The following is a 26,753-nucleotide window of genomic DNA, read 5'->3' as shown; positions in this document are numbered from 1 at the left end:
TCTTGCCATTTGACTAAAATTACTCCATCACCTCATCTTTCCTATACTCTTCCATCTCCCTCTCTTTCTTGGAAACACTGCATAAAATCCACTGTCTTCGCCAAGATATTAGTCACTCAACCCATTGCCATGTGCTTTGTTAAATTCAATTTTTACAGTTGCTCATCTATGCAGTACCTCGGGACATGTTTCTAATTTTAGAGTCATTGCATATATCTTGGCTATTATAGATAAAGGAGGAAAATGGCTGCTGTGTTTACATTCATAATAGTCAATACACTTCAAAAGTAACTCATTGTTTGAAGGTTTTTGAGATGTTTGGCATGACACAAGCACAATAAACCAAGTGCTGTTAATGTCACTCAAGGATGCTTTCTTCATAGAAAATGAAAAGACCCCGCACATTAAAGTGACAATCTGTCATAGTAATAGAGAACTGATTGAATGCAAAGTTTTGTTAACTGATGTAACATAAGCCACAACTATGGCTGAGATTAAAGTTGATACTTTAAGGGATGGTATCAACCTTAACAAACAAGGACTGTTTGGTCTTTGGTGTTATGGTTCATGAAGCTATCAGAAACCTTAATCAGGATTATCGGACTATGATTACTCTATTCCAAGATTAATTAGAAGACTAAGAAACTCTGGACGGTCAATACCAGGAATATCCAAACTATGGCCCACAAGACAAATTTACCAATTCTTAGCTTGACCAACTGAACAACATTTGGGATCCAAGATACCATGTGCAGAAGAGATTGCTCTGCAAATTCCCAGCTCATGATGGTCAGAGAATCGTTCAATTGGAGGGCAAGGGTTAGAACGTGATTTGTCAGTATTTGGGAGTGGGCAAAGGATATGCTGTGTCCTTGTTAGAACAAGGATTGAGAAAGGCTTGAGAGATCTTGAAAGGTCAAAAGTTGGAGAGAACATATCAAAATGTTTTAGCTAGCCCAATGTAGCATGCTATTCACCACTCTTTACTCTGCGTTGGACAATTCTCGATTTAAATCCCATTTAAAGTCATATATTTCAGTAAAACTACCTCCCATTCTGCTAAACTTCACTGAGCAGAGTCCCAACCTATTTAACTATCCCACCTTACACCTGTGTTGCATCCTGATATTATCGGGATGCATCACAGCATGGTTTGGGAATAGTGCCATCCATGACTGCAAAAATTGCAGAGTTGTGGATGTAGCCCAGACCACCACACAAATCCACCTCCATTCCACTGACTCCATCTAAATTTCACGCTGTCGCAGCAAGGCCGCTAGTATAATCAAGGACCAGTCTCTCCCCAGTCACTCTCTCTTCTCCCCTCTAGAGATACAAAAGTTTAAAAATGCATACCTCGAGATTCAGGGATAGTTTCTTCCCAGCTGTTAACAGGCAACTGAAAAGTCCTCTCATCAGCTAGGAGGCAGTCCTGACCTCCCATCTACCTCATTGGAGATCATTAATCGGACTTTATCGGACTTTATCATGCACTAAATGTTGTACCCTTTATCCTTTATCTGTGCACTGATGATGGCTTGATTATATTCATGAATTGTCTTTTCTTTGACTGAATAGCACACAATCAAAAATGTTTCACTGTACCTCAGTACACGTGACAATACTAAACTAAACTGAAGTAAACCCATAGTGAACCTAGTGTTTAAGAAGGAACTGCAGATGCTGGAAAATCGAAGGTATACAAAAATGCTGGAGAAACTCAGCGGGTGCAGACTGAAGAAGGGTTTCGGCCCGAAACGTTGCCTATTTCCTTCGCTCCATAGATGCTGCTGCACCCTCTGAGTTTCTCCAGCATTTTTGTGTACCATAGTGAACCTACCCTGGATGTCCTCCAATGTTGTAAATATCTCCTTAAATACAGTAACCACGGTTTGCAGTGCTCTGTATCATTAAGAAGGTGAATCAGAACTGTTAATGGGGAATATTGGGGGTTGTAGTCTGATGATTGTTTATCGATCTCCGTAAAAATGGTGCTTCAGAAATTTACAGTGTATAGCCCACGGTGTATAACCTACTTCAAACCCTTTGAAATAAGGGCCAAAATTCAATTAGCCTTCCCTATTACCGGCCCCACATGTGTGCTGACTTTCTGTGTTTTGTATACAAGGCCGCTAAATGCCTTCTAATGCAGTTTTCTGCAGTCTTTCCCTATTTAAATAATACTGTTCTTTTAATCTTTTGACTAAAATGAACAACTTCACATCACTATCCATTTACCAACTTATGTATGCCTGTTCACTAAATCTATCAATATCTCAGCATGAACTGTTTTAGCCTCCTGGAAATGTGCTTATTATTCATTTCTTTCCTTTCTCCAACCCATAAGTAAATCTGGTACACATCTCAGTCCCAGCACTGCTCCCTTTGATACTCCACTGGTTACAGGTTATCAACCTGAAAAGATCACTCTTCTCAGATCTCTCTGCTTCAGTCTGTTCGCTAATTCTCTATACAAGACAATGTATCATTGTCTTGAAATCCAGGGGTTCTTAGGTATCATATGAGAAGCATAACCATAAAACATTTCTGGAGAAATATCTTTTGGAACCATGAACAAACCAAGCTACTTTAGAGGTAGACAAAAATGCTGGAGAATCTCAGCGGGTGCAGCAGCATCTATGGAGCGAAGGAAATAGGCAACGTTTCGGGCTAAAACCCTTCTTCAGACTGATGCAGAGTGGGGGGGGGGGGGGGAGAAGAAAGGAAGAGGAGGAGCCGGAGGGAAGAGGCTCCTCTTCCTTTCTTCTTCCCGCCCCCCCCACCCTGCATCAGTCTAAAGAAGAGTTTTGGCCCGAAACGTTGCCTATTTCCTTCGCTCCATAGATGCTGCCGCACTCGCTGAGTTTCTCCAGCATTTTTGTCTACCTTCGATTTTCCAGCATCTGCAGTTCCTTCTTGAACACAAGCTACTTTAGAGGTTGTCTTGTCTAATGAGGCAGAATTAGTAACATGATTGCAAGCTGTTTTCTGGGGAAGAGTGATTAAATATACAATTTTTACAGTGAGCTCAAGAGACACGATTCAATGAAATCTTGTGTCTGGAATTTAAATGAAGACAGCAAAAGGAATGTGGGGAGAATAGTCTAAAGTAGAGTGGAAAATTAGAAAAAAACATCTGCAAATAAAACAACAGCAAAAATTTACAGATACGTATAATTTTCAATTAATGCATGTTAACGAGGGATAAAAACCAATGAAAAATAAACATTTTTGTTAGTTAAAGACGTAATCGATAGTAAATTAAAAGTGCTAATAATATTACAAAGTAGAAAGATAAATTGGAGGATCAGCGGAATACTGATTGAAGAGGATTCATATGTGAGTACACTAGCAAAAAATGTTAAAAAAACAGATGGCAAGAGTTTCCTTAATCTTCTAAAAAGTCAGTAGCAGAAATCAAGTCCATCAGCAGCTGAGTCAGGTTAATTTATATGGATGAGTTTAGAAATAGCTGATTCATTAACAAGTGTCTTGCATTTGCCAAAATAGACATCATCAGAAATAGTGAGATGCAATATCAATGAGGAACTTAAGGTAATTAATAGTAGTAAAGAAAAATCGTGAAGAAATTAAGGGAGCTAAAAGATGAGAAATCACCAAGACCTTTCAGCCTGCATCTAAACGTGCTAATATTGTGGATTTTTAAGTGATGATCGTCCAAAATTCCTGAGATTCACAAACTAATCCAGCAAATTAAAAGAGAGCAAATGTAATTTCCTTTTAAGCCAGGAGGGACAGAAATAACATTGGGAGTTGTGATCCAGTTCTGTTGTCAAAAAAGTGCAGGCATCAATATTAGGAGTTATAACCTAGTGTTTGTTCACCCGCCTCTAAAAAGGTGGTGCTATTAGAAAATTTAGAAATTAATTTAAGCAAGAAAATTTTGCTTACATTTCTGAATATCTCAGTTTATCAGGAACGTAAACAACACATAAAACATAGAACAGCTCAGGAACAGACCTCTCACCACAAATTCTGTGCCGAACATAATGCCAAGTGAAACTAATCTTCTCTGCCTGCATGTGTTCCATATCCCTCCATTCCCTACATCTGTGCTTATCTAAAAGCCTCTTGGGAGCTGCTATAATATCTGCCGTCACCATCATCCCATTCTAAGCACTTGCACTACTCATTGCATTTAACCTTTCCCCCTCTAACGCTGTGTCCACAAGGTTTTGGCATTTCTACTCTGGGAGAGGTTTTATAAACTTCTATCAGGTCTCCGATCAGCCTTCAACGCTCCAGAGAAAACAAGTTTGTCCAACCTCTCCTATAGCTAATATCCTTTAATCCAAACAGTATCCTGGTAAACCTCTTCTGTACCTTCTCATAAGTTTCCCTCTCCTTCCTGTAATGGGGCCACCAGAACTGCACACATTACTCCAAATGGTGACTAATCTATATTTTCTAAAGCTGCAACATGACTTCCTGACTCAATGCCCCGAAAATTAAGATGAGTATGCCATATGCCTTCTTTACCACTCAATCTACTAATGTTGCCACTTTCAGGGAGTTAAGGACCACAAGACCCCTCTGTTCATCAATGGTGTTAAGGGTCTTGCTGATACCTGTATACTTTCCCCTTACATTTGACCACCCAAAGTGCAACAGTCCATACAGAGAGTGGTGAGGACGGCTGAAAAAATAATCGGGACTTCTCTTCCTTCAATCCGGGACATTGCGTGCAAACGTTGCTTGTCCAAGACCAACAGCATTATAAAAGGCCCCACACATCTCCATCATGGACTGTTCACTCTGCTGCCCTCGGGCAAAAGGTATCGCAGTATAAGGAGCAGAACGGCTAGGTTCTGCAACAGCTTCTTCCCACGAGCCATCAGACTCTTGAATTCCATGTAATGTGCCGCCACTATTATCTATTTTATCTTTTTGTCTATTTTATTCTTTTGCTATTTTATGTTGCACGGTGAGCCAGATGTAATGAAATTTCATTCAGACTTGCATTTATTGGTGTATTTTTGAATGACAATAAAGTATTTTGATTGATTGATTGATGGACCTTCCATTGGCTTGGATTAAATTCCAACTCCTTGTTTTCTGGCAAGATTTTCATTCTCCCTGGCCTTGTTTTCACAGTATAGTGGCAACATCAGTGCCATAAGTGGATACAGAGAAACACAGATGGAACATTTAGATCTGGTGTACCTTCTACTTAGTGAACATATTGCTGCACCTTTAAAACACAGTAATTTATTCTGACTACTCTTGTTGCACTTATACTTAAATCCAGGTGTTGCACAACATCCTGTTCCTTTTCTTCAAATGTTCCAGTGTGGGAGACAATCTTATAATTGCTCAAAACAAGAAATCAAAGTAGGTGTCACATACACGAAAAACGTGAGGTTGTTACCAGACATGGAAACAATGTGCCATAACATACCAACTGAAATAAATGTTTATTGATGCGCCAGCATGGAGTAAAGTGTAGCCTGATCATCGGCCCACTGAATCAGTCTCAAGAAGGGTCCCGACCCTTAACGTTACCTATCTTTGTTCTGCAGAGGTGTTGCCTGACCTGCTGAGTTACTCCAGCACTTTATGGGTTTTTTTCCACTGAATTCTATGCACATCAAAGGACAATACCAGTTTGCATTGTGTATGCTATCAGTGTTTGTACTTCCTAATGTGCTGTTTGCTTATTTGAATGTATTGAAAATAAAGCATTATGATAAATTGACAAATTTGATTGTGTGGCTCATTTTATAAGACAAGAAAAATGTTATAGCACAATGAAAAAACGATAACATCTCACCAGTCTACGCCTCGCTCTCTCTTTCCTATTGTACCAAATGACCAAAAATAAATCAGAGAATTACCACTTTTACTGCCAGGCATCATGTTTTATAGACCTACTAATTTTGTTTCTGCTAGCTCAAAAGAAACAGAAATTAGATGGTAAAAGTACTGTTCTGGCACATTCCAAAATCTTTATAAAGTTGTGATATAAATATAGATTAATTCCTCGGGGAGTTCAGGAGGTGGTGTGTCTGCTTCCCAACAAAATTCTGTTTCTCTGCAAGAATCCTGTTGGAGTTTTCTCTTTATGCCCCAAAATATCTTAGACTTTAAATGTCTTTGTGGACATACCATTGGTACAACTAGTGAAAAATCAGAATGCTGATTAGTTCAATTGTGGGAGTGGTCAGTTTAGTGAAAAAATCTGGTTTCCAAGGATAAAGTTTTAAAACCAGAAACTCAAGTGTAAATAGCGGTTACAATTCTGCCACATTGTTTTGCTTCAATTTCACTCATTTCAGGTGCATTGTACTGCGAACGTTATTACACTCTGGCTGAGATGCCCATCCAGCATAGACACAAACATCCATTTACAACCATTTACGTTTTGCAAAACGTTGGTACTCACAAGTGTCGGGTTTGAGTAATCCATGGGAATTCCTGAAGTACTGTGGATTTTCGATCACCGGAATCTTTGTCATACCAATGATAACTGCGTCAGGGCCACCTTCTGAAGAGGATGGAGTGTTGCTGCCATTAGTTACGTGATGCAATGGACTGGCCGAATCATCATCAGTGCTAATTACTGAAGAAGGACCTAAAAATATTTTACATCTATTAAAATCACATACATATGCAAACCCGTCATTAGCACTGACATCATTATAATGAACATAGATTTATTAACTCATCAATCTGTACATTTTGGAGCAAATTAAACAATAGATTTAATTTACTGACAACCTTTATTTGTGCCATGTAAATAATGGAATATTTATTAACTTCCAGGAACAACATGTCATAATTCTTTTAAAAGTTAGGCCCCACAATTTTTCCCTACCAAAACACTTGAAAGGATCCTTTGTGTAATTGGTAATAAGCACATTCCCATGTGCACTGTTAATTTTCTACAGCATGTTTTAATTCCCATACATGCCAACCTATAAAATTCAGAACCTGTTCTGCAAAAAAAGTTGCAGCTGATCCAAAAAGCTGAGAACACAAACCAGGGCACTAATCAAGCCCCATGGTTTGAGGCAGTCATAGCTTGATGGTAGTTAAATACATTTAGGTCTTTGTTTATTATTCGCTTTGATTTCATGTTAATGGTGTTTTGAATTTCATATCAGAATTCGTTTTTTTGTCAAAAGCAAGTCCCTTGCAAATGGCATACAAAAGGAGACTGCATGTGGACAGAAGATATTTTGATCAAAGACATAGGCATACTCGGTGTGGAATTAGAATACAGCGAAAACACAGAAATTGATTGTTTGAAGTAGAATTTGTTACATCTGAAGATGAAGGCAAAGGTAAAATATTGTCATTGTGAGTAAAGGTACATTAGATAGACATATGAATCTGGAAAGGTAGGGGCAGGATTGGCCACTTAGTCTGTCAAGTTACTTGAGCTTACTAAAAATTCAATGAGATGACTCTTAATTTATAATCTACAGGTAAGTCCATACACCCATCTTCACTTCAAAGCCAAATGTTGATTTGTAGAAGGGTTCATTTCACATAGAGAGCTAATAAGTAGCAATGATAAAAGAATATTACTCATGCAGACTGCTCACTATTGATCTGTTGCCCAAGTTTTTTGCTATATTGTAATTGGATTACAAGCAGTAAGAATATTTTTAAATTTATAACCAAATTAGTGCAATGTCATAACAATTCTTTTTATCTTTCATTTATTTTACAATAGTATTTTAAATATCAAGGTATAAATTCCTTCTGCCTAATTATATGTTGTGCAGTAGCACTGAAGCACACAAGTTAGGGAAATCTCAGGTTTAAATTATGTTCTGTGCTCAACAGAGGTGGAGAACCATAATTGACTCGGGGAAGGGAGTGAGGAAGAAAAGCTTATAAGCTTTCCATTCTTGACTTTTGTCAAACATCATGTCCATGCCGAGCAAGAACTAAACAACACCTAGGCATGGGCTGATAACAGGAAGGAGACTAACCGCAAACTCTCAACATTCACTGGCACTGCCATCACTAAGTCCCCCACTATCAACATCTGGATTACATCAATCAACTAAATACTATGGCTACAAGGTCCAAATCTGCGTATCCTGCAGCAAGCAACTCAACTTCTGACTTTCCAAAACATTTCCTTCATCCAAAAGGCACGTCAGTGTTGCGATGGAATATTCTCCACTTCTCTGGATCAGTGTTGCCCCTCCCCACAACACTCAGGAATCTTAACATTATCCAGGACAAAGCAGCCCACTTGATTGGTATGACAAGCAACACCACTCCCTGCACTACTGAAAGAGTACCAATCCACCATCAATGTGCACCATCCACACAATCCACTGTCATCACTCACCTTAGCTATTGAACAGCACTTCCCAAATCCATGAACTCTACTTTCAAGGGCGGTAGCCATAGGAACAATGCCACATCCAGATTATTTTGCTGGCCACCCATTCTCCATGTAAATATATTGCCTTATTTCATGGTCTCTAGGGTCTAGAGCCTAATTGTGGGAGTACACCAACTGAATGGTTGGTACAATTCAGGACGATAGCTTATTGTCATCTCCTCAAAGTTAGTAAATGAAACCTGGCCATGTCAGGGATGCACTTATAACATAAGAGGTTTTTTTAAAACAGGTGTACATATAAATGGGAGATCAAGTCGGAAACATACATTCATTAATCTGGGCATCAAAGAGTCAATTGATCATCTAGATGAATATGAAATAATAAACAGTAAAATTCATTCTTAGACCATCGAATCATCAAATCGTAACAGGTCATTTTGGCCCACTTCACCTATGCTGACTGATGCCTGTCTACACTAATCCTATTTGCCTGCATTAGGCCTGGATCCCAGCATGCCCTTCCTTTCCAAGTACGTGTCTAAATGCCTTTTAAACTGAGTACTTGTACCTGCAACATCTTGTTTCATTGTTTGAGCTGCAGCACCAAGTTACTGTACAATTGCTAAATTTTAGTGTTTCAGCACGTTTTGGTATTTCTTTATTTATTGATGTCCATTATTTATTGATGTCTGGTTTCAGTGGGAAGGAGAGAACTCAGAAGCATGGGCTCCCCAAATGCCACAGAACATTAAACTCCTATCATTTCCAAGATCCCAATCTAAAACCGTAGCTTAAGGATTACATCACAGTGATAGTAGGTGTAGGTGGAGCGGTTTGGGCATGATAAAATCAGTTCTAACTTTTGCAAATTCATCTTTATTTACAAATCCATGACATATTCATGTGCCAATGATTTATTTCCCAGTTTGAAATCCTAAACCTGGTATAAAACAGCAACCATATTTTGTGCTCCAAATCTGGAATTGTGTTGCATTGAATATACGTTCCAGGCAATAGTCATTACTACAAGCAACCAAACAGTTTTTAAATCGCCTTATGGACTTGACATGGCATAAACACTTGGTTTATATGGACCAAGGTCTCGTTGCTAATCTATACAACATTGTGCAATATATACTCTTCACTTCATATCTTCATGCCTCTCTGCACTATGCATCTTGTGCATGCCTGCACCTTTCAAATTCTATAAGACTGTTACCTACACACAAGTCTGCATTGTTCTTAAAATCTGAGTGTACATGACTTAAAACTGACCAATTAAGAATGATATTCCAGTACGGGAAAACATACATCATCACTAAAATTTAATCCTGTCACTGAACCAAATCTGCATCCCATTATTATGGCCTCTCATCTTCATTACAAGTTTTCTGGATGACACCTTGTCCTGCCAACTCATTTAAGTAATTTATATTTTAAACAGTGCTAAGCTTGCAATGCTTTGACTGGATGCAAACACCTAGAGCCAATGGCTGCAGAACCCCAAGATCAGGCATTTGATGTTTAGGTTACAAAATAAGGCTGAAGAAATCTGCAATTAAATCCATGACATGTTGAGGAACTCAATATCCAAGTGCTGCATAGAAGCTCAGTCTGCCTTGCAAGTTTAAACTGCTGGCACTGTTTTAGTTTTAGAGATACAGCGTGGAAACTGACTCTTCGGCCCATCAACTCCATGCCAACCAATGATATCCCATACACTAGTTCTATTCCATAGCCTAGGGATGATTTTACAGAAGCCAATAAACCTACAAACCTGCAGGTCATTGGAATGTGGAAAAAAACCCACGCGTTCACAGGGAAAATGTACAAACTCCATACAGCCAGCACCCATTGTTACGATTGAACCCAGATCTCTGGCGCTCTAAGGCAGCAGTTCTGTGCCGCCCTCTGGATTATTATATTTGTAGGGATCTGTTGTGTTTCCTGAGGAGCGAGATTGCAATGCACAACCTGGTCTTCCAGGCCCAGCACTTTACCCGGTCATCTTCAGAGCTTTCTTCCCTGAAGGTACGCAGCTTAAGAGCATTGGAACAGACAACGATGATGTAGTACAGAAAGAATTGGTTACATTTTCATGCAATATGCTATACATTTATAAATTTGATTTCGAATATTTATTTTTGGTAGTTTTATTTTTGCTTTGTGACAAACTGACTAACATTTCATAGGATTTCAGAAAATACAGCAAAGAAGAACTGGAATCATATTTACTGGTGTTGCTGTTGAATGAGCTTTTTATGCCAGCTCTGCTAAGAGGCAATGTTCCTCCTCCTCTGTTTATCCCTGATTCTCCTCATGATCCTGTTTCTCAGCCATGTGTGAGCTATTTTGTGATAAGGGCATCATAATGGTGAGGTTGAACAAAGTACAGCAGTCCGTTAGGAAACTTGATACCTATTCTGCCCAGTGCTACAGGCATTCAGAGTGTAGCAACATGGTTCTCATGTTCTGCACATGGATAAACTGGGATCATCAGCTTCACTGATAGCCCTGCCGCTTGTTTGCCATGGTGGCTGAACTGCCGGCCATTGATAAATGAAGGCAGCACACCAAGCATGGACCTTGAGATTCTGGGTTGTGGTCACAGTCAAAGTCAAAGTCAAATTTATTCGTCACATGCACCAACCAAGGTACAGCAAAATGAATTTTCCATGCATCTCATACATGGTACATCTCATGTATCATCTCTTGTTTCCAGTAAATCCCAGAGTCAACTTGGTGTCTGCAAAGAAGTGTCAGTAATGCCAGTAGAGGGAGAGTCTAGGACCAGATGGCACAGCCTCAGAATAAAAGGACATGCCTTTAGAATGGAGATGAGGAGGAATTTCTTTAGCCAGATGGTGGTGAGTTTGTGGAATTCATTGTCATTAGGAATTTTTAAAGCAGAGATTGGTTGATTTTTGATTAGTAAGGGCATCAAAGGTTAAGGGGAGAAGGCAGAAGAATGGGGTTGAGAATGAAAAACAGGTCAGCCATGATCAAATGGCGGAGCAGACTCGATGTGCCAAACGACCCAATTCTGCTCCTATCTCTTATGGTTTAACCCAGCACCATGTGTAACCTCACAACCATGGCAGAGCGGCATGCTTGCTCTGTATACCTGTGAATGAAATGGAGTTAGATCTCGTTCAGTAGAATTCCAATGATCTCTCACAGGCAACAGTGGAACAGAAACTAATATTACAAGTTCCAGCCTAGAAGGAGACAGGAAAATAAAAGGTTGTTGCCATGGCTACCTTGTCAGTCATTGCAATCTACTTCCTCTTTACGATTTCAGTTGTGGCTGCTGCAAAAGACAGACCTCAGTGAGGTTATACTGCAGGCATCTCATACATTGTTCTTTCCTGAGGTTCAGGAAGGGAATTATTCCCTGAATACTCTAAGGGATAAGCCCCTCGCTGAAATACTTCTGTCGCTGCTCCTCCACTCTTTTCTAGCATCTTGTCCAGCTCTGTGTGCCTTCTGTTCATTCTCTCGGCCCAGTCTAAGGGGACCGCATGTTAATATTGGCATCTCTCAGAATAACTGGTTTATGTAGAGGCTTCGGATCAGGAATATGTCTTTCCGCACTTGTCACACAATTTCTCGTGGACCTGAACAATCTCTTTCCGGTGGACCTCAGCAATCTACAACAATTATAGAAAATGTTTAAATCTGAAGAAAAAAAACTACTTTCCTGCAGATGGTTGATATCTTTTGTAACTACATATATTGGAGGAACTTCCTGCCATTTAATATGCATTTAGAGAAGATGATGGTTGCATTTTGAACTTCAAGATAACAGTCATGGCATCAAATCAGCATTTGTGTAGACTTACATTATGACTTTCCACCTTGCAAAGATGCCAGTGTGCAGGTAACTCCTATATGGGCCCATTTGCAAATATGTATTTGGGCAGATCGGGAAAAAACCACCAAACATCCGGCTATTGAACTTCTTTTTGTAGTTTATTATGGTGTCTGCTGAGAACTATGTTTACATATCTGCTGTGTTGCTACAAGTAAAAATGTCATTGTTCCATTTCAGCAATATGACAATAAATCACAGAAAGACACAAAATGCTGGAGTAACTCAGCAGGACAGGCAGCATCTCTGGATAGAACGAATGGGCGATGTTTTGGGTCGAGACCCTCCTTCAGACAATAAACCACCCTTGACTCTCTCTTGACTGGACTAACTAATGATTGCAAATTCCAAGTGTAAGAGGCTAGTTAGGAAGAGATCATAGAATTGTTGATGTTACAGCAAAGAAAGAGGCCATTTGAAGAAGGACGTGGAAATTGAGTCCTAACAGGGATCCAAAAACAAATCCTAATGTGGAGGCAGAGTATATGGCTCAAAGTATTAAATAAATATACATTTGGATTCATATATGCACCAACAATCTGAAGGTAATGTTCAAAGAGACGGGAATTTATGGAAAGGCTAGAATGTGAGCGCAGATGTTCGAAATTGATTGATATTATTTCAAGTTTATTTATTGCCTGGTTTGAAGCATTTTTCCTGCATAGTAGATTAGTATGAGTGAGCAAATCCATTGAGCAAGAATTAATAAGGAGTCCATTCCTTCTTGATTACGATAGGGCAAGGTTTGGTGAAATTAAAGATTAATCATGGAGGTTATGCCCAGAACACAATCTGCACTTGTCTGTCATCTTTTGTATAGCAGCAAGCATATGTTCCATTATAGGAAGCTTGGGCAATTCACTCGCATTTAAATTTGGCCCCACATTGCAAATGCGAGCATAATCTAAAATTCACTTTTGCTTTACGATTTCCCAGAGGATTGGAAATCAAGAAATGAAAGACTGAACGGAAATGCCACTTCCACAAGTCATTCTCGTTTTTAGCTCATCTGATGGGTTAGGAGGAATGGTTATTCCCCCACCGAGTCAAGATGGTCTTCTGATTCGCACCCTCTCCACATTGCCCCAAACTTGATCGTGGCCTCTCTCTCTTGCGTGCTGTAGTAAATGAGCTCACTACACTCCACCTCCAATGGCCATCTTCTCATTCCAGACCTGAAACCTTGCTTCTCCTTATGCAAAAAAAACGCTGACCCTTTATCCTGCCCACCCACCCACCTCCAGCAGATTAACCTCAAGTGCTCCCAGTTCCACCTTTGGACATTGGGTTTTCTTCTCTGTCTGTTGGCTTATTCAACAGCCATGTTGGAAATAGCATTTAAAGTGATGCACAATTCTGCATTCTGGATCCTTCCCTTCACAATTCCTATTGGCACTGACTTTGGCTTATTTTCATTGATGTATAATATTATTTCATTTGATTGGAAGCTTTTCACTGCATCTTGGTACACCTGACAATAATAAACCTAAACTTAAACCTAAGCCACTATAGTCAGCATTGATCTATATCCTCAGCTTGCCTGATTCCTAAATCATTTTCAGCCAACCCCATACTCCTCCATGACAATATTGGACCATTCAGTCTCCTGACAAAGGAAATCAATTCCAGATAAAGTACCAAAAAGATAAATCTTTCTGACAATCCTGCCAGATTTATTCTCCCTCCCAAAATTAATCAAGCAGAACTCCAAGGTAACTCGGGTCTAGCTTTACAGTCCGAACTATTCACCTTTGACCAGCTGTAAATACACTTGCAACTTGACACTGCTGTTAGTCCATTGAGAATTGTGCTACATATAATATTACAGAATTTCATATCAGTCCAGTGAAACTTTAGTGGAAGCATACGTATTAAAGATGATTGCTAAATATATTCATCCTTCACCATAACAAAATCTATAACACAGGAATATATTTTGCTAGTTGAATCATTCTGCTCCATTCCAGTCTCTGCCAGCTATTGATCCTCTTTACTTTTCTTTGTTGGTAAAGGAGATCAGGGTCACAACAATAAATGCAATGGCTGGAATTTGAAAGTAATATAAAAGAAATCTCCACATTTTTAATTCAAAATGAGAGGTATGTTCATTTTATGAACAAAAATGTAGAAATTAATTCACTTATTGCACTATTATCGGTCACTCGGGAATTAAATGTTAATGAGAAATTATCTACATTCCAGTTATAGATGCTATTCCTAAATTCATTATTTTCTTTTCAGATTCCCGGCAGTGGTGGGGTGTTAGTAGATAATGCCACTTACACATGTGCAGTCCAAGGCATGTATATTCCATGAAATTCCTTCATGCATGCTTTGTCTGAGCTCAATGCAGGTTATATTTGCAGGACTACCTGTACACCATGGCAGCTTACCTACCTGTGAGTTCAACAGCTGGGAATAGCTGGACAAACTCTTTAAATTCAAATCTTCAAACCTGCCTATTGCTCTTCCTTTAGGCTTCACACCTTTCACACCACCAGTGCAACCCACACTCGACCTTCAACCACAGCCATAACCACCTACATTTGCAATGCATAAGCCCACCCCTAATGCATCAACCTGACCTTCATAGCCCTGATCTTTCCATGATCCATTCCACAAACCCACTCACCATTACCATCTCAGGCCCTTATTTCTCAATGGCAAACAAGTGCTGCAATCACCCAAGGCCCGGGCATTGAACACTATGCATTGCACAATATTGTAGGAGTGATCTCTCGAAAGAGTCCACACAGAAACAGTCATTTTGGCCTTCTGCCTCTGCACGTCATTTGCTGGATGTTTTCAATGTCGTATTCAAAAGTAATCAAAGAAGGACCTTTGTGGACCTGTGATATAATTTCCATCATTCCAGGTTCAAAGATATTTAAACCTGAAATGGAAAAAGTGGCATATTTTGACAAGGGCAGACAACATTGATAATATGTAAAATTCTAAACTAAAATGCTGAAAGAAAGAGACCTCAGTGTGATTGTGCAAAATCTTTAGAGAAGGAGAGGAAAGTTGTGAAAGCAGTTAATCCAGCAAACGGCTTCATAAATAAAAGCATGGAGTACGAGAAGAAATAGATTACAGTGAACCTGCATAAAGCACATGTTTGAGCAATTCTTGTCATTGAATTTTAAGGAAGATATGAAGGCACTAGAAAGCATGCAGAAAATACATAATGGTGTCAGGGATGAGGTATTTGAACTATGAATTCAAACCAGAGAATCTGGGATTGCTCTCTTGGAGCAGAGAAGGTTGAGAGGAGATGTGTTTGATGTGTTCAAAACCTTAATTAATTGAAAGAGGCTGGGAAGCCTGTAATGGGTGACACACCTCCTGACACCCACAGGCTTTCCATCATTTACAAGGCACGTCAGAATCAAGATGGAATACCCCCTCTTTGCCTGGAGGATGAGTGCAGCAGCAACTATTGTCAGGAGGATCGACATTACCCAGGATTAAGTAGCCCAATCAATAAGCATGCAATTCCCTCCAACATACCAGTGCACTTTGGCTAAAGTGTCCAATATACTGCTCGTCTATGAATAATGAAAAGAAGCTTCTCTGACAGCAACCTCTGTCACCAGAAGGACAAGGCAAACAGGTGCATGGGAACCCGTATGTTGCCCTGCAAGATAGATGCTGGCCAGACTTAGAACTATACTGTCAGTACTTCATTGTTACTGAGTCTGAAACCTGTAATTCCCGACTGCAGGTGAACTTGCACCAAAAAGTCTGCAGCATTTCAAGAGGATGGCTAATCATCACCTACTTGAGGACAATGGGGGATGCACAATAAATATTTTAAGCCAATTATGTCTAAAATAATAACTAAGAACAACATAGGTTAATACGCAGAAGCATTCCCAGGAGTGCACAGATTTATAGTGAATGGTGAAAAATCAAGGGTGACATGAGGAAGCAGCTCTTCATGTTGTGATCTGGAATATGTAGGGAAAACATTAGCATGGCTCTGGGTAAAGAGTGGCATAATGGAGATGATTGTGGTACATTGCAAGGAGTCAGCACAGACTAAATGCATCATTTGGCTTTTTTTCCCATTGTAATAATTCTAGGATTCACTTTTGTACTGGACTGGAGATATTTACTGAAGTAGTCATGCACATTAGCATTACTTTTCCCGTATTTTCATCCACCCCTGTGTATTGCAGTATCTTGAACCGTTGGAAGAAGGCAGCTGGTTGTTCCTCCAATGTAGGTCCAGCAGAGTGATTTTGCTATAAGCCAGTGAGACCAGTTCAAACATTTCCACATATTTAATATGTCACTTTGATTTTCAAGATTACATCCTGTTTTCTCGTAGCGATGCTGAGCTGTTGAACCATATGTACTAACGGTTTCAAAGGCATTTTAGGAAGGGTTGATTGTCTATTTTCCAGGCATTCTGGTAGAAAGCAAAATATTCCTAGTAATCCAGCTATGAATATCAACCATCAAATCAGTCAGATACCATGATCTTGCCACCAGCTAATGTTTAGATGAGAAAAACATTTTTCACACAGAGAGTGGTGAATCTCTGGAACTCTCTGCCACAGAGGGTAGTCGAGGCCAGTTCATTGGCTATATTTAAGAGGGAGTTAGATGTGGCCCTTGTGGCTATAGGGATCAGGGGGTACGGAGAGAAGGCAAGTACAGGATACTGAGTTGGATGATCAGCCATGATCATATTGAATGGCGGTGCAGGCTCGAAGGGCTGAATGGTTTACTCCTGCACCTATTTTCTATGTTTCTATGTTTCTATAATCAGGATTATTTGTGATGTTATCTCTGAAACATGTCTTGAGCCCTATGATGAACATCTCTCTGCATTATAATAGGGCATTCCTGAAACTTTAACCAGGAAAATAAGGTTTCTGCATTATTAACATTTAAATAAGAGTTACTTTTAGATTTCAATGGTTTTCAAGGCTGCTACTTAACAAAACCTGGGCTCAAAGAACGATGGCCTTTAGCAGAAAGTAATTGTGAAAATTCATTTATAATCCAGTTTACCAAAATGTATAAGGTTGACCATCAGAAGCTATCTATCATAAGATATGTGTTAACTTCTGAAAGAATATGTAAACCCTGTGACAATCTGTTTAATTTGGATTACTCCATTGTGTTTTAATATCAAATGAGCAAAAAGGTTTTTTATTGTCACCCAATATTGATTTTTCCCCCAAAATTCCACTAGGGGCGCCGCATTGATGGTAGTCTCTGCCGACAATCTAACTGTTTCTCTGTCTTTTTTTAATTTGTAGTCTGTTTTAAAAGTTTGTTTTGGAGATTTCTTAAGCTTTTCTATGTGGGGGATGGGGGTAGGGTAAGGGGGAAACCGTTTCCCAGTCACTTCCTGGCGAGGACGCGACTATTCTCCGAGTCGCATCCTCGCCCCCCCTCCTCACGGCCTACCAACTGGATTGGAGCGGCCTTTCCTGCTGGGGACCCGGACCAGAGCTTCAGCAGCAGCGGCGCAGCGCTGGATACATCACGGAGCGGGCGATTGCTTACCTGGATCGCCGTTTGAAGCTCCGAAGTGTTGGGCCTGCTGCTTCAACATCGCGGAGCTGTGGTTCATAGAGCTTCCAGCGCGGGCGGCGCTGACCAACATCGCGGAGTCCTGGGATCCCCTTGCCAAGGGCCGCCAGCGTTGAATCTCTGCCTAGCGCGGCCTGTGGACTTCGGGAGCTGCGGACTCGGTAGGAGGTGGCCGATTCGGATGTCCAAGCCGCTGAGGACGTCCTCCCGTCCCGACGTCGGACTTCCATCACCCCAGCGAGTGGGCCTGAACATCGGGCCACCCGTAGCGGCGACAGTGGGGGGCTCGGGTGCCCCCTGACCATGGGAGGACAACAGAGGAGGATGACAGAATTTTGGATCCTTCCCTCTCAGTGGGAAACTTTGATCCCGCTGTGTGGGGATGTCTGTGTTAAAGACTATCGTGTTCTGTGCTCTTTATTATTCGTATGGCTATATGGCGACCACACATTTCACTGTACCAATTGGTACATGTGACAAATAAATGTATCTTGTATCTTGTAAAAAGCAACTTCACGTTATCGGTATCGAAGAACGTCTTCCGTTTCTTTATGTTCTTTAGTTCTTTCCATCCAATGTTCACCCTTTTGTCATTAATGTGTGCAACTCCCATTTTATGGGGCAAAAGCTCACTTGTACCTCCAACACCATGTACCCCATTAAACATAGGGCTAGATGGAATGCAACATATTATTTGACTGCAGACTCCTGGCCTTTTCTGAATAAGGATTCATGAATCACATCACCCGGCGAGTATGGCCTGTAACATCGGCCCCCATAAAGGCGACTGCGGAGGCCTCAATAGGCCCGACTGTGGGTGGACATGGGGATGGGGACTGGACTTTGTGCCTTCCCCCACAGTGGGAATCATTGTGGGGGAATGTTTTTATGTTTAAATGTCTTTACTATTGTTATGTTTGCATTCTTTGTAATGTGCTACAATGGCAACTTGAATTTCACTACACCAATTGGTGTATGTGACAATAAATGATCCTTTGAACCTTTAACCTGGTATGTTTGAGACAAGCAACAATAATCCGTTTCAATCTGTACAGCCCAATGTTTTTTTAATAATACAACAGCTGGACTATTGGACAGGACAAATCTGTATTTCCTGCTGGAAAAGTATGTGTGATTCTACATTTTTGTACGTTCATAACCAAAATGATCAGATTACAATTGATAGACACAAAGCTAAAGTATACTTCCTTTCAGAAACCCCAGAGCTACTCAGACAAAGCAGCACAGCCCAACAGGGTACAAATTGAGTAAGAGAAAGATTCCACTCCCAACTTGCAGGTTTTGTTGTTATACTGCCATCCCAGTACCAATCTTTTGCTGAACATGGTGCATTCAATTGTAAGCCTTGATATTGCGCTTTGCAGAGATATATACGACTGATTGTGCACATTCTTTGCAGTAATGTGTGCACCTATTAGTAATATATGCAACTATTTCAAGATCTGTTGATTTGTCTAATTTAATTCTCCTCTAAAAGTGTTGATCAAATGGTTTTGTCAAACTGAAAACTTGATTGTTATTAATACCAAAAATTCTATAATTGTCATTATTTGAGGATATGTACTCATGTCTCTAAAGACTTTTAGATTGAAAACAACAAATGTTTTATTAATTAAACCAGAAAAATGGAGTACATAACATAACTGAATTTGGGTTACTGAAAGTAGACAAAAATGCTGGAGAAACTCAGCGGGTGTGGCAGCATCTATGGAGTGAAGGAATAGGTGACGTTTTGGGTCGAGACCCTTCTTCAGACTGATGTGGGGGTAGGGGGTGGGGGGCGGGAAGAAGAAATGAAGAGGCAGAGACAGTAGGCTGTGGGAAAGCTGGGAAGGGAAGGGGAAGTAGGGAGAAAGCAAGGACTACCTGAAATTGAAGTCAATGTTCATAGCACTGGGGTATAAACAACCCAAGCGAAATATGAGGTGCTGCTCCTCCAATTTGCGTTGGGACTCACTCTGGCCATGGAGGAGGCCCAGGACAGAAAGGCCGGATTTGGAATGGGAGGGGGAGTTGAAGTGCTAAGTCAACGGGAGAACGGGTTGGTTAATGCGAACTGAGCGGAGGTGGTGGGCGAAGCGATCGCCAAGCCTGCGCTCGGTCTCACCGATGTAGAGCAGTGGATGCAATAGATGCGTTTGGTGGAGGTGCAGGTGAACCTCTGCCTCACCTGGAAAGACTGCTTGGGTCCTTGGATGGGGTCGAGGGGGGAGGTAAAGCGACAAGTGTAGCATTTCCTGCGGTTGCAAGGGAAAGTACCAGGGGAGGGGGTGGTTTGGGTGGGAAGGGACAAATTGACTAGGGAGTTATGGAGGGAGCGGGTCTCTGCGGAAAGCCAAAAGGGGAGATGGGAAGATGTGGCCAGTGGTATGATTCCGTTGGAGGTGGCGAAAATGTCGGAGGATTATCTGTTGTATGTGACGGTTGGTAGGGTGGAAGGTGAGGACAAGGGGAACTCTGTCCTTGTTATGAGTGGGGGGGGATGGGAAGTGAGAGCAGATAAAGAGGAGACTCTGGTGAGAGCCTCATCTATAGTCGAAGAGGGGAACCAACGTTCCCTAAAGAATGAGGACATCTCCGATGCCCTAGTTTGGAACACCTTGGTGCAGATGCAGCGTAGACTGAGGAATTCGGAGTAGGGGATAGTCCTGACTATTGAATATGTGAAGAATATGTGAAGTTAAGGAAAGGATGGTTTAAAATCGCAGATATGCAAAGTGTTGTAGCTGGGGACGTTGGGAGTGGGTCTCGTAATATGGAAACCTCGAAAAAGCAGTGCAGTTATTTATGTGGGTTTTTAATCCAGCAACTGTTTTGATTTATTATTTCTTAATTTTCCCTCCAATTAAGATGAACAGACGTGATGACATCCTATATGAGCTCATTTTAATCCCATGGTTTCAAGAGTCATTGCAAATAAAATGTTATGGATTCTGGATGTGGCAACAGGACAAGGGGAGACGGAGTCTGCATGCTTAATGGCATGCTAGTGTCATAATGCAGAATGTGGTGCTAGAGGCACTAGAAAGATGCAGGCTTGTAAGTATTCCTGTTGTTGGGCACATATGTTCATCAGTGATATGCAGTTCAAATTTAGGTTTATTATTGTTAATGAAATTAAGCATGCAGCTACGGCAGGCAGTGAAGAAAGCGAATGGCATGTTGGCCTTCATAACAAGAGGAGTTCAGTATAGGAGCAAAGAGGTCCTTCTGCAGTTGTATAGGGCCCTAGTGAGACCACACCTGGAGTATTGTGTGCCGTTTTCGTCCCCTAATTTAAGGAAGGACATTCTTGCTATTGAGGGAGTGCAGCATAGGTTTACAAGGTTAATTCCCGAGATGGCGGGACTGTCATATGCTCAGGGCCGGATTTACGTATAAGCTTAACAAGCTTAAGCTTAGGGCCTCGAGATCCAGGGGGACCTCGCAGAGCCGGATTTACCACTAGGCTGAAGCCTAGGGCCTCGAGATCTAGGGGGCCTCCGGCCAAGGCAGGACACCTGCCATTCAACTCTGGGCGGCCCCCCTCTCTATCTCTGTCACTCTCCGTCTTCACCCGCCATCCGTATCCATGTCTGGGCTCCGCTCGCTCCTCATCCGCTGGCACGGAGGGCCGCCTTGCACATGCGCACTACTACGGCCAGCACATCCTCCCCCCTGCACATGCGCACTACTACGGCCAGCACATCATCGGCCGCCCTGCGCATGCACACTGCCACGGCAACTGGTCGGCACTGGGCACTTTCTCCCTCGCTTTGAATTGTGGGAGATCTGGCCGCCATTGCTGTCCGGTCGCCGCTTCGCCGCGACCGCTGAAAACCAACTCAGAATCACTCTCTGACCCTGGATCTGGAGTAACTCCCTGGAGTAAATTTTCTAAATAGAATTTAAACTGGAGGTGGTGGAGGGCTGAACAATAACAGCCTATGCATTTTATCTGTTTATTTATTGTGTATATTTATGGTCTATGGTATATAAACACATTGAACTTTTATCTCCTGTTCTGTATTATGTTTACATATTCTGTTGTGCTGCAGCAAGCAAGAATTTCATTGTCCTATCTGGGACACATGGTAATAAAACTCTCTTGACTCTTGACTTGGACTTAAGCAAAAAAAAGGGTGCTTGGGGAAAAAAGAGGTACCTTAAATTTAGTTGAGTCTGGTTTGGTAACTATGGTAGGGTGAAGACTATTCCATGCTTTAATTGTGTGGGGAAACAGCAGCCTTCGAGCCAGCACCACCATTCAATGTGATCATGGCTGATCACCCACAATCAGTACCACATTCCTGCCTTCTCCCCATATCACCTGACTCTACTATCTTTAAGAGCCCTATCTAGCTCTCTCTTGAAAGTATCCAGAGAACCGGCCTCCATCGCCCTCTGAGGCAGAGAATTCCACAGACTCACAACTCTGTGTGAAAAATGTTTCCTTATCTCCGCTCTAAATGGCTTACCCCTTGTTCTTAAACTGTGGCCTGTGGTTCTGGACTCCCCCAACATCGGGAACATTTTTCCTGCCTCTAGCGTGTCCAAACCTTTAATAATGTTATATGTTTCAATAAGATACCCTCCCATCCTTCTAAATTCCAGAGTATACAAGCCCAGCCGCTCCATTCTCTCAGCATATGACAGTCCCGCCATCCTGAGAATTAACCTTGTGAATCAACGCTGCACTGCCTCAATAGCAAGAATGTCCTTCCTCAAATTTGGAGACAGTATGAAAAAGGGTCTTGACCCGAAACATCACCCATTCCTTCTCTCCAAAGCTGCTGCCTGTTCCGTTGAGTATTCCAGCATTTTACATCGATACATAGAAAATAGGTGAAGGAATAGGCCATTCAGCCCTTCGAGCCATTCAATGTGATCATGGCTAATCATCCACAATCAGTACCCCATTGCTGCCTTCTCCCCATATACCTTGATTCCACTAGCCCTAAGTGCTCTATCTAACTGTCTTTTGAATGCATCCAATGAGTCGGCCTCCACTGCCTTCTGAGGCAGATAATTCCACAAATTCACAACACTCTGGGTGAAAAGGTTTTTGCTTATCTCAGTTCTAAATGGCCTTCCCCATATTCTTAAACTGTGGCCCTTGGTTCTGGACTCCTCCAACATCGGGAACATGTTTCCTGCATCTAGCGTGTCCATTCCCTCAATAATTTTATGTTTCTATAAGATCCCCTCTCACCCTTCTAAATTCCAGTGGATACAAGCGCAGTTGTTCCATTCTTTCATCATATGACATTTCTGTCGTCCCGGGAATTAACCTCGTGAACCTACATTGCACTCCCTCAATAGCAATAATGCCCTTCTTCAAATTAGGAGAACAAAACTGCACACAATACTCCATGTGTGGTCTCACCAGGATCCTGTACAACTGCAGAAGGACCTCTTTGCTCCTATACTCAAATCCCATCATTATGAAGGCCAACATGCCATTAGTTTTCTTCACTGCCTGCTGTTTCTTGCATGCTTACTATCAGTAACTGATGTACAAGTACACCCAGGTCTCGTTGCGCTTCCCCTTTTCCTAATCTGACACCATACAGAAGAAGGGTCTCGACCCGAAACGTCACCCATTCCTTTGCTCCAGAGATGCTGCCTGACCCGCTGAGTTACTCCAGCAATTTGTGTCTACCTGCCATTCAGATGATAATCTGCCTCTTGTTCTTGCCACTAAAGTGGATAACCTCACATTTATTCATATTATACTGCATCTGCCATGCATCATCCCACTCACCCAACCTATCCAAGTCACCCTGCATCCTCTTCACAGTTCACACTGCCATCCAGCTTCGTGTCATCTGTAAATTTGCTAATGTTACTTTTAATTCCTTCATCTAAATCATTAATATATATTGTGAATAGCTGCGGTCCCAGCACCGAGCCTTGAGGCACCCCACTAGTCACTACCTGCCATTCTGAAAGGGAACCGTTAATTCCTACTCTTTGTTTCCTGTCTGCCAACTAATTTTCTATCCATGCCAATAACCTACCCCCAATACCATGTGCTCTGATTTTGCCCACTAATCTCCTGTGTAGGACCTTATCAAAGGCTTTCTGAATGTCCAGGTACACTACATCCACTGGCTCTCCCATATCCATGTTACTGTCTACCTGAATTTAGTTGTTAGGGATAGAGGAGAGGCACGGAGGCAGAGAGAGGGGCACGGAGGCAGGGAGGGACATGGAGGCAGAGAGAGGGGCACAGAGGCAGAGAGAGGGGCACGGAGGCAGAGAGAGGGGCACGGAGGCAGAGAGAGGGGCACGGAGGCAGAGAGAGGGGCACGGAGGCAGAGAGGGGCACGGAGGCAGAGAGGGGCACGGAGGCAGAGAGGGGCACGGAGGCAGAGAGGGGCACGGAGGCATAGAGAGAGACACGGAGGCAGAGAGAGAGACACGGAGGCAGGGTTGCAAATAGAATAACGTGGAATAATAAAATAACGTGACTTTACCTGAGCCCATGCTCGCGGTCCAGTAGCCCTGACAGTGAGTTTAAGAAATTCTCCCTTGAATTTTATTCAAAGGAACGTGGTGTTAAAACACAATTACATTTATTGATGAATGTGATCGATGTATTGATGACAGATTGTATAACTACTGTTAACTACTGGCTGTCAACAAGTGCTAACAGTGGCAGTTAACAAATCGTTTTCGTCTGAGTTGAATAAAGTGAGAAACGGCTCGAATCTTTCTGCAGTAGTCATTAGACCTGAGCTGGAAATTGAAAACTAGGGGAACGCCTTACCCCTGCGTACCCCTCCCCCCCCCCCCCCCCCCCCCATAACGACCCACATCACCCTGGCCATGCTCTCATTTGACTCTTACCATCAGAAATTAGGTATAGGTGTTTGAAACATAGAAAATAGGTGCAGGAGTAGGCCATTCGGCCCTTCGAGCCTGCACCGCCATTCAATATGATCATGACTGATCATCCAACTCAGTATCCTGTACCTGCCTTCTCTCCATACCCCCTGATCCCTTTAGCCACAAGGGCCACATTTAACTCCCTCTTAAATATAGCCAATTAACTGGCCTCAACTACTTTCTGTGGCAGAGAATTCCACAGATTTACCACTCTCTGCGTGAATCTTTTTTTTCTCATCTCGGTCCTAAAAGACTTCCCCCTAATCCTTAAACTGTGGCCCCTTATTCTGGACTTCCCCAACATCGGGAACAATCTTCTTGCATCTAGCCTGTCCAACTCCTTAAGAATTTTGTAAGTTTCTATAAGATCCCGCCTCAATCTTCTAAATTCTAGTGAGTACAAGCCGAGTCTATCCAGTCTTTCTTCATAGGAAAGTCCTGCCATCCCAGGAATCAGTCTGGTGAACCTTCGCTGTACTCCCTCTATGGCAAGAATGTCATTCCTCAGATTAGGAGACCAAAACCATATGCAATACTCCAGGTGTGGTCTCACCAAGGCCCTGTACAGTTGCAGTAGAACCTCCCTGCTCCTATACTCAAATTCATGACCTCTAGGTTCAAGACCAATCTTCAGGCTTTTGAACACTACAAATACACCAACAAAACTATGAACTATGAACTGTCTTGATTGCACAAAGGACTTTAGGCCTTTTGCACTGATATTAGGGTTTTACATTTTCTTGTTTATTAGGTTCTCTATGAGTACTCTATTTACAGGCCTGTTATGCTCCTGCAAGTATTATTTTAATTGGTCCTTTGTCAGTACACATGACAATTAAATACTCTTGACTCTTGGAACACACTACCACAGATAATAATGGAGATAGAGTAAACTCTAGTGTTCAACCAGATAAATATCTCACAGGAGAAAACGTGCAGGACTATGGGGAAAGGATGGCTTCCTGCTGGGTTGCTTTTACATATAGTCATAGAATGATTCAGTGTGGAAACAGGCCCTTCTTCCTAACTTACCCACACCAGCCAACAATGTCCCAGCTACACTAGTCACCCTGCCTGCGCTTGGTCCATATCCCTCCAATCCATGTACCTGTCTAGCTGTTTCTTAAATGATGGGATAGTCCCAGCCTCAACTACCTCTTCAGGCAGCTTGTTCCATACACCCAACACCCTTTGTGTGAAAAAGTTACCTCTCAGATTCCTATTAAATCTTTTCTCCTTCACCTTGAAACTATGTCCTCTGGTCCTCGATTCCCCTACTCTGGGCAAGAGACTATGTGCATCTATAGACACAGTATGGACATAAGAGAGATGCAAAAAGCGGCATTAACAAAACGGGTCGCGCAGCATCTCTGGAGAAAAGGAATAGGTGGCACTTAGGGTCGGTCCCCTTCTTCATACTGGATCTGAAATGGGTTTAAGAAGGGTCTCGACCCTATTGCTTTTCTCCAGAAATGCTGCCTGACCTGCTGAGTTACTCCAGCTTTTTGCATATATCTTTGGTTTTAACCAGCATCTGCAGTTGGTTCCGACACATTGTGGACCTAATGGGCCTACTTTCTCTCAATAGTTCCGTATTCAGTAAGTGTGATTTGCAGAAGCACTGAAGAAAGCAGTTGTGAAGTCGCATTTACAGATTTGCTCGTCAATTGGTCAACCCTTCCAATGCTGATGTGCCCTTGTCTGACTTTCACTGACCAGCTCAAGGAATGCTGCAGACCTGCAAATGCAAATTATACTTTGAAATTCATGCTGCTATCACCATAAATGAGCAAATAACACCCAAATCAGCAACTCACCTGTCCTAAGGGGTTTCTTACATGCAGCCTGAAAAACCTCTGGTATATGTGGATGTCAGCAATATAGAACTGGCTTCCTGAGCACTGAAACCTTATACACATTTAAACAGCCTCCTTCACACACTCCCACAACCATGCACTTGCATAAATTAAAATTCAGACCAAAGCTGCAGTTTTGTCCATGTAACAAGAGTGCCAAACAATAGTGATGCCATAGTATTAGTCTGCTAGAATGAGCATCATGTGTGACATTTAATTAATAGTCAGTGACGACAAGCCTTCATTCACCTTGTGACTA

The 26,753-nt window shown here is 41.9% G+C and overlaps 1 protein-coding gene across 1 annotated transcript in view; it reads right to left on the bottom strand.

Annotated features, from left to right (window-relative positions):
* The window catches only part of ntrk2 (neurotrophic receptor tyrosine kinase 2), a 217,695-nt gene that overhangs the window by 81,449 nt on the left and 109,493 nt on the right, over positions 1 to 26,753 (bottom strand). The window contains exon 12 of the mRNA XM_033017664.1: positions 6,404 to 6,592. Coding sequence (XP_032873555.1) covers positions 6,404 to 6,592 — 189 coding nt within the window. The remainder of the gene's footprint in view (positions 1 to 6,403; positions 6,593 to 26,753) is intronic.

This window comes from Amblyraja radiata, chromosome 3 (genome assembly GCF_010909765.2).
Source record: "Amblyraja radiata isolate CabotCenter1 chromosome 3, sAmbRad1.1.pri, whole genome shotgun sequence".
NCBI lineage: Eukaryota > Metazoa > Chordata > Chondrichthyes > Rajiformes > Rajidae > Amblyraja > Amblyraja radiata.
Note: the sequence above shows the minus strand (reverse complement) of the source record. Positions and strands in the feature narration are given on the sequence as shown.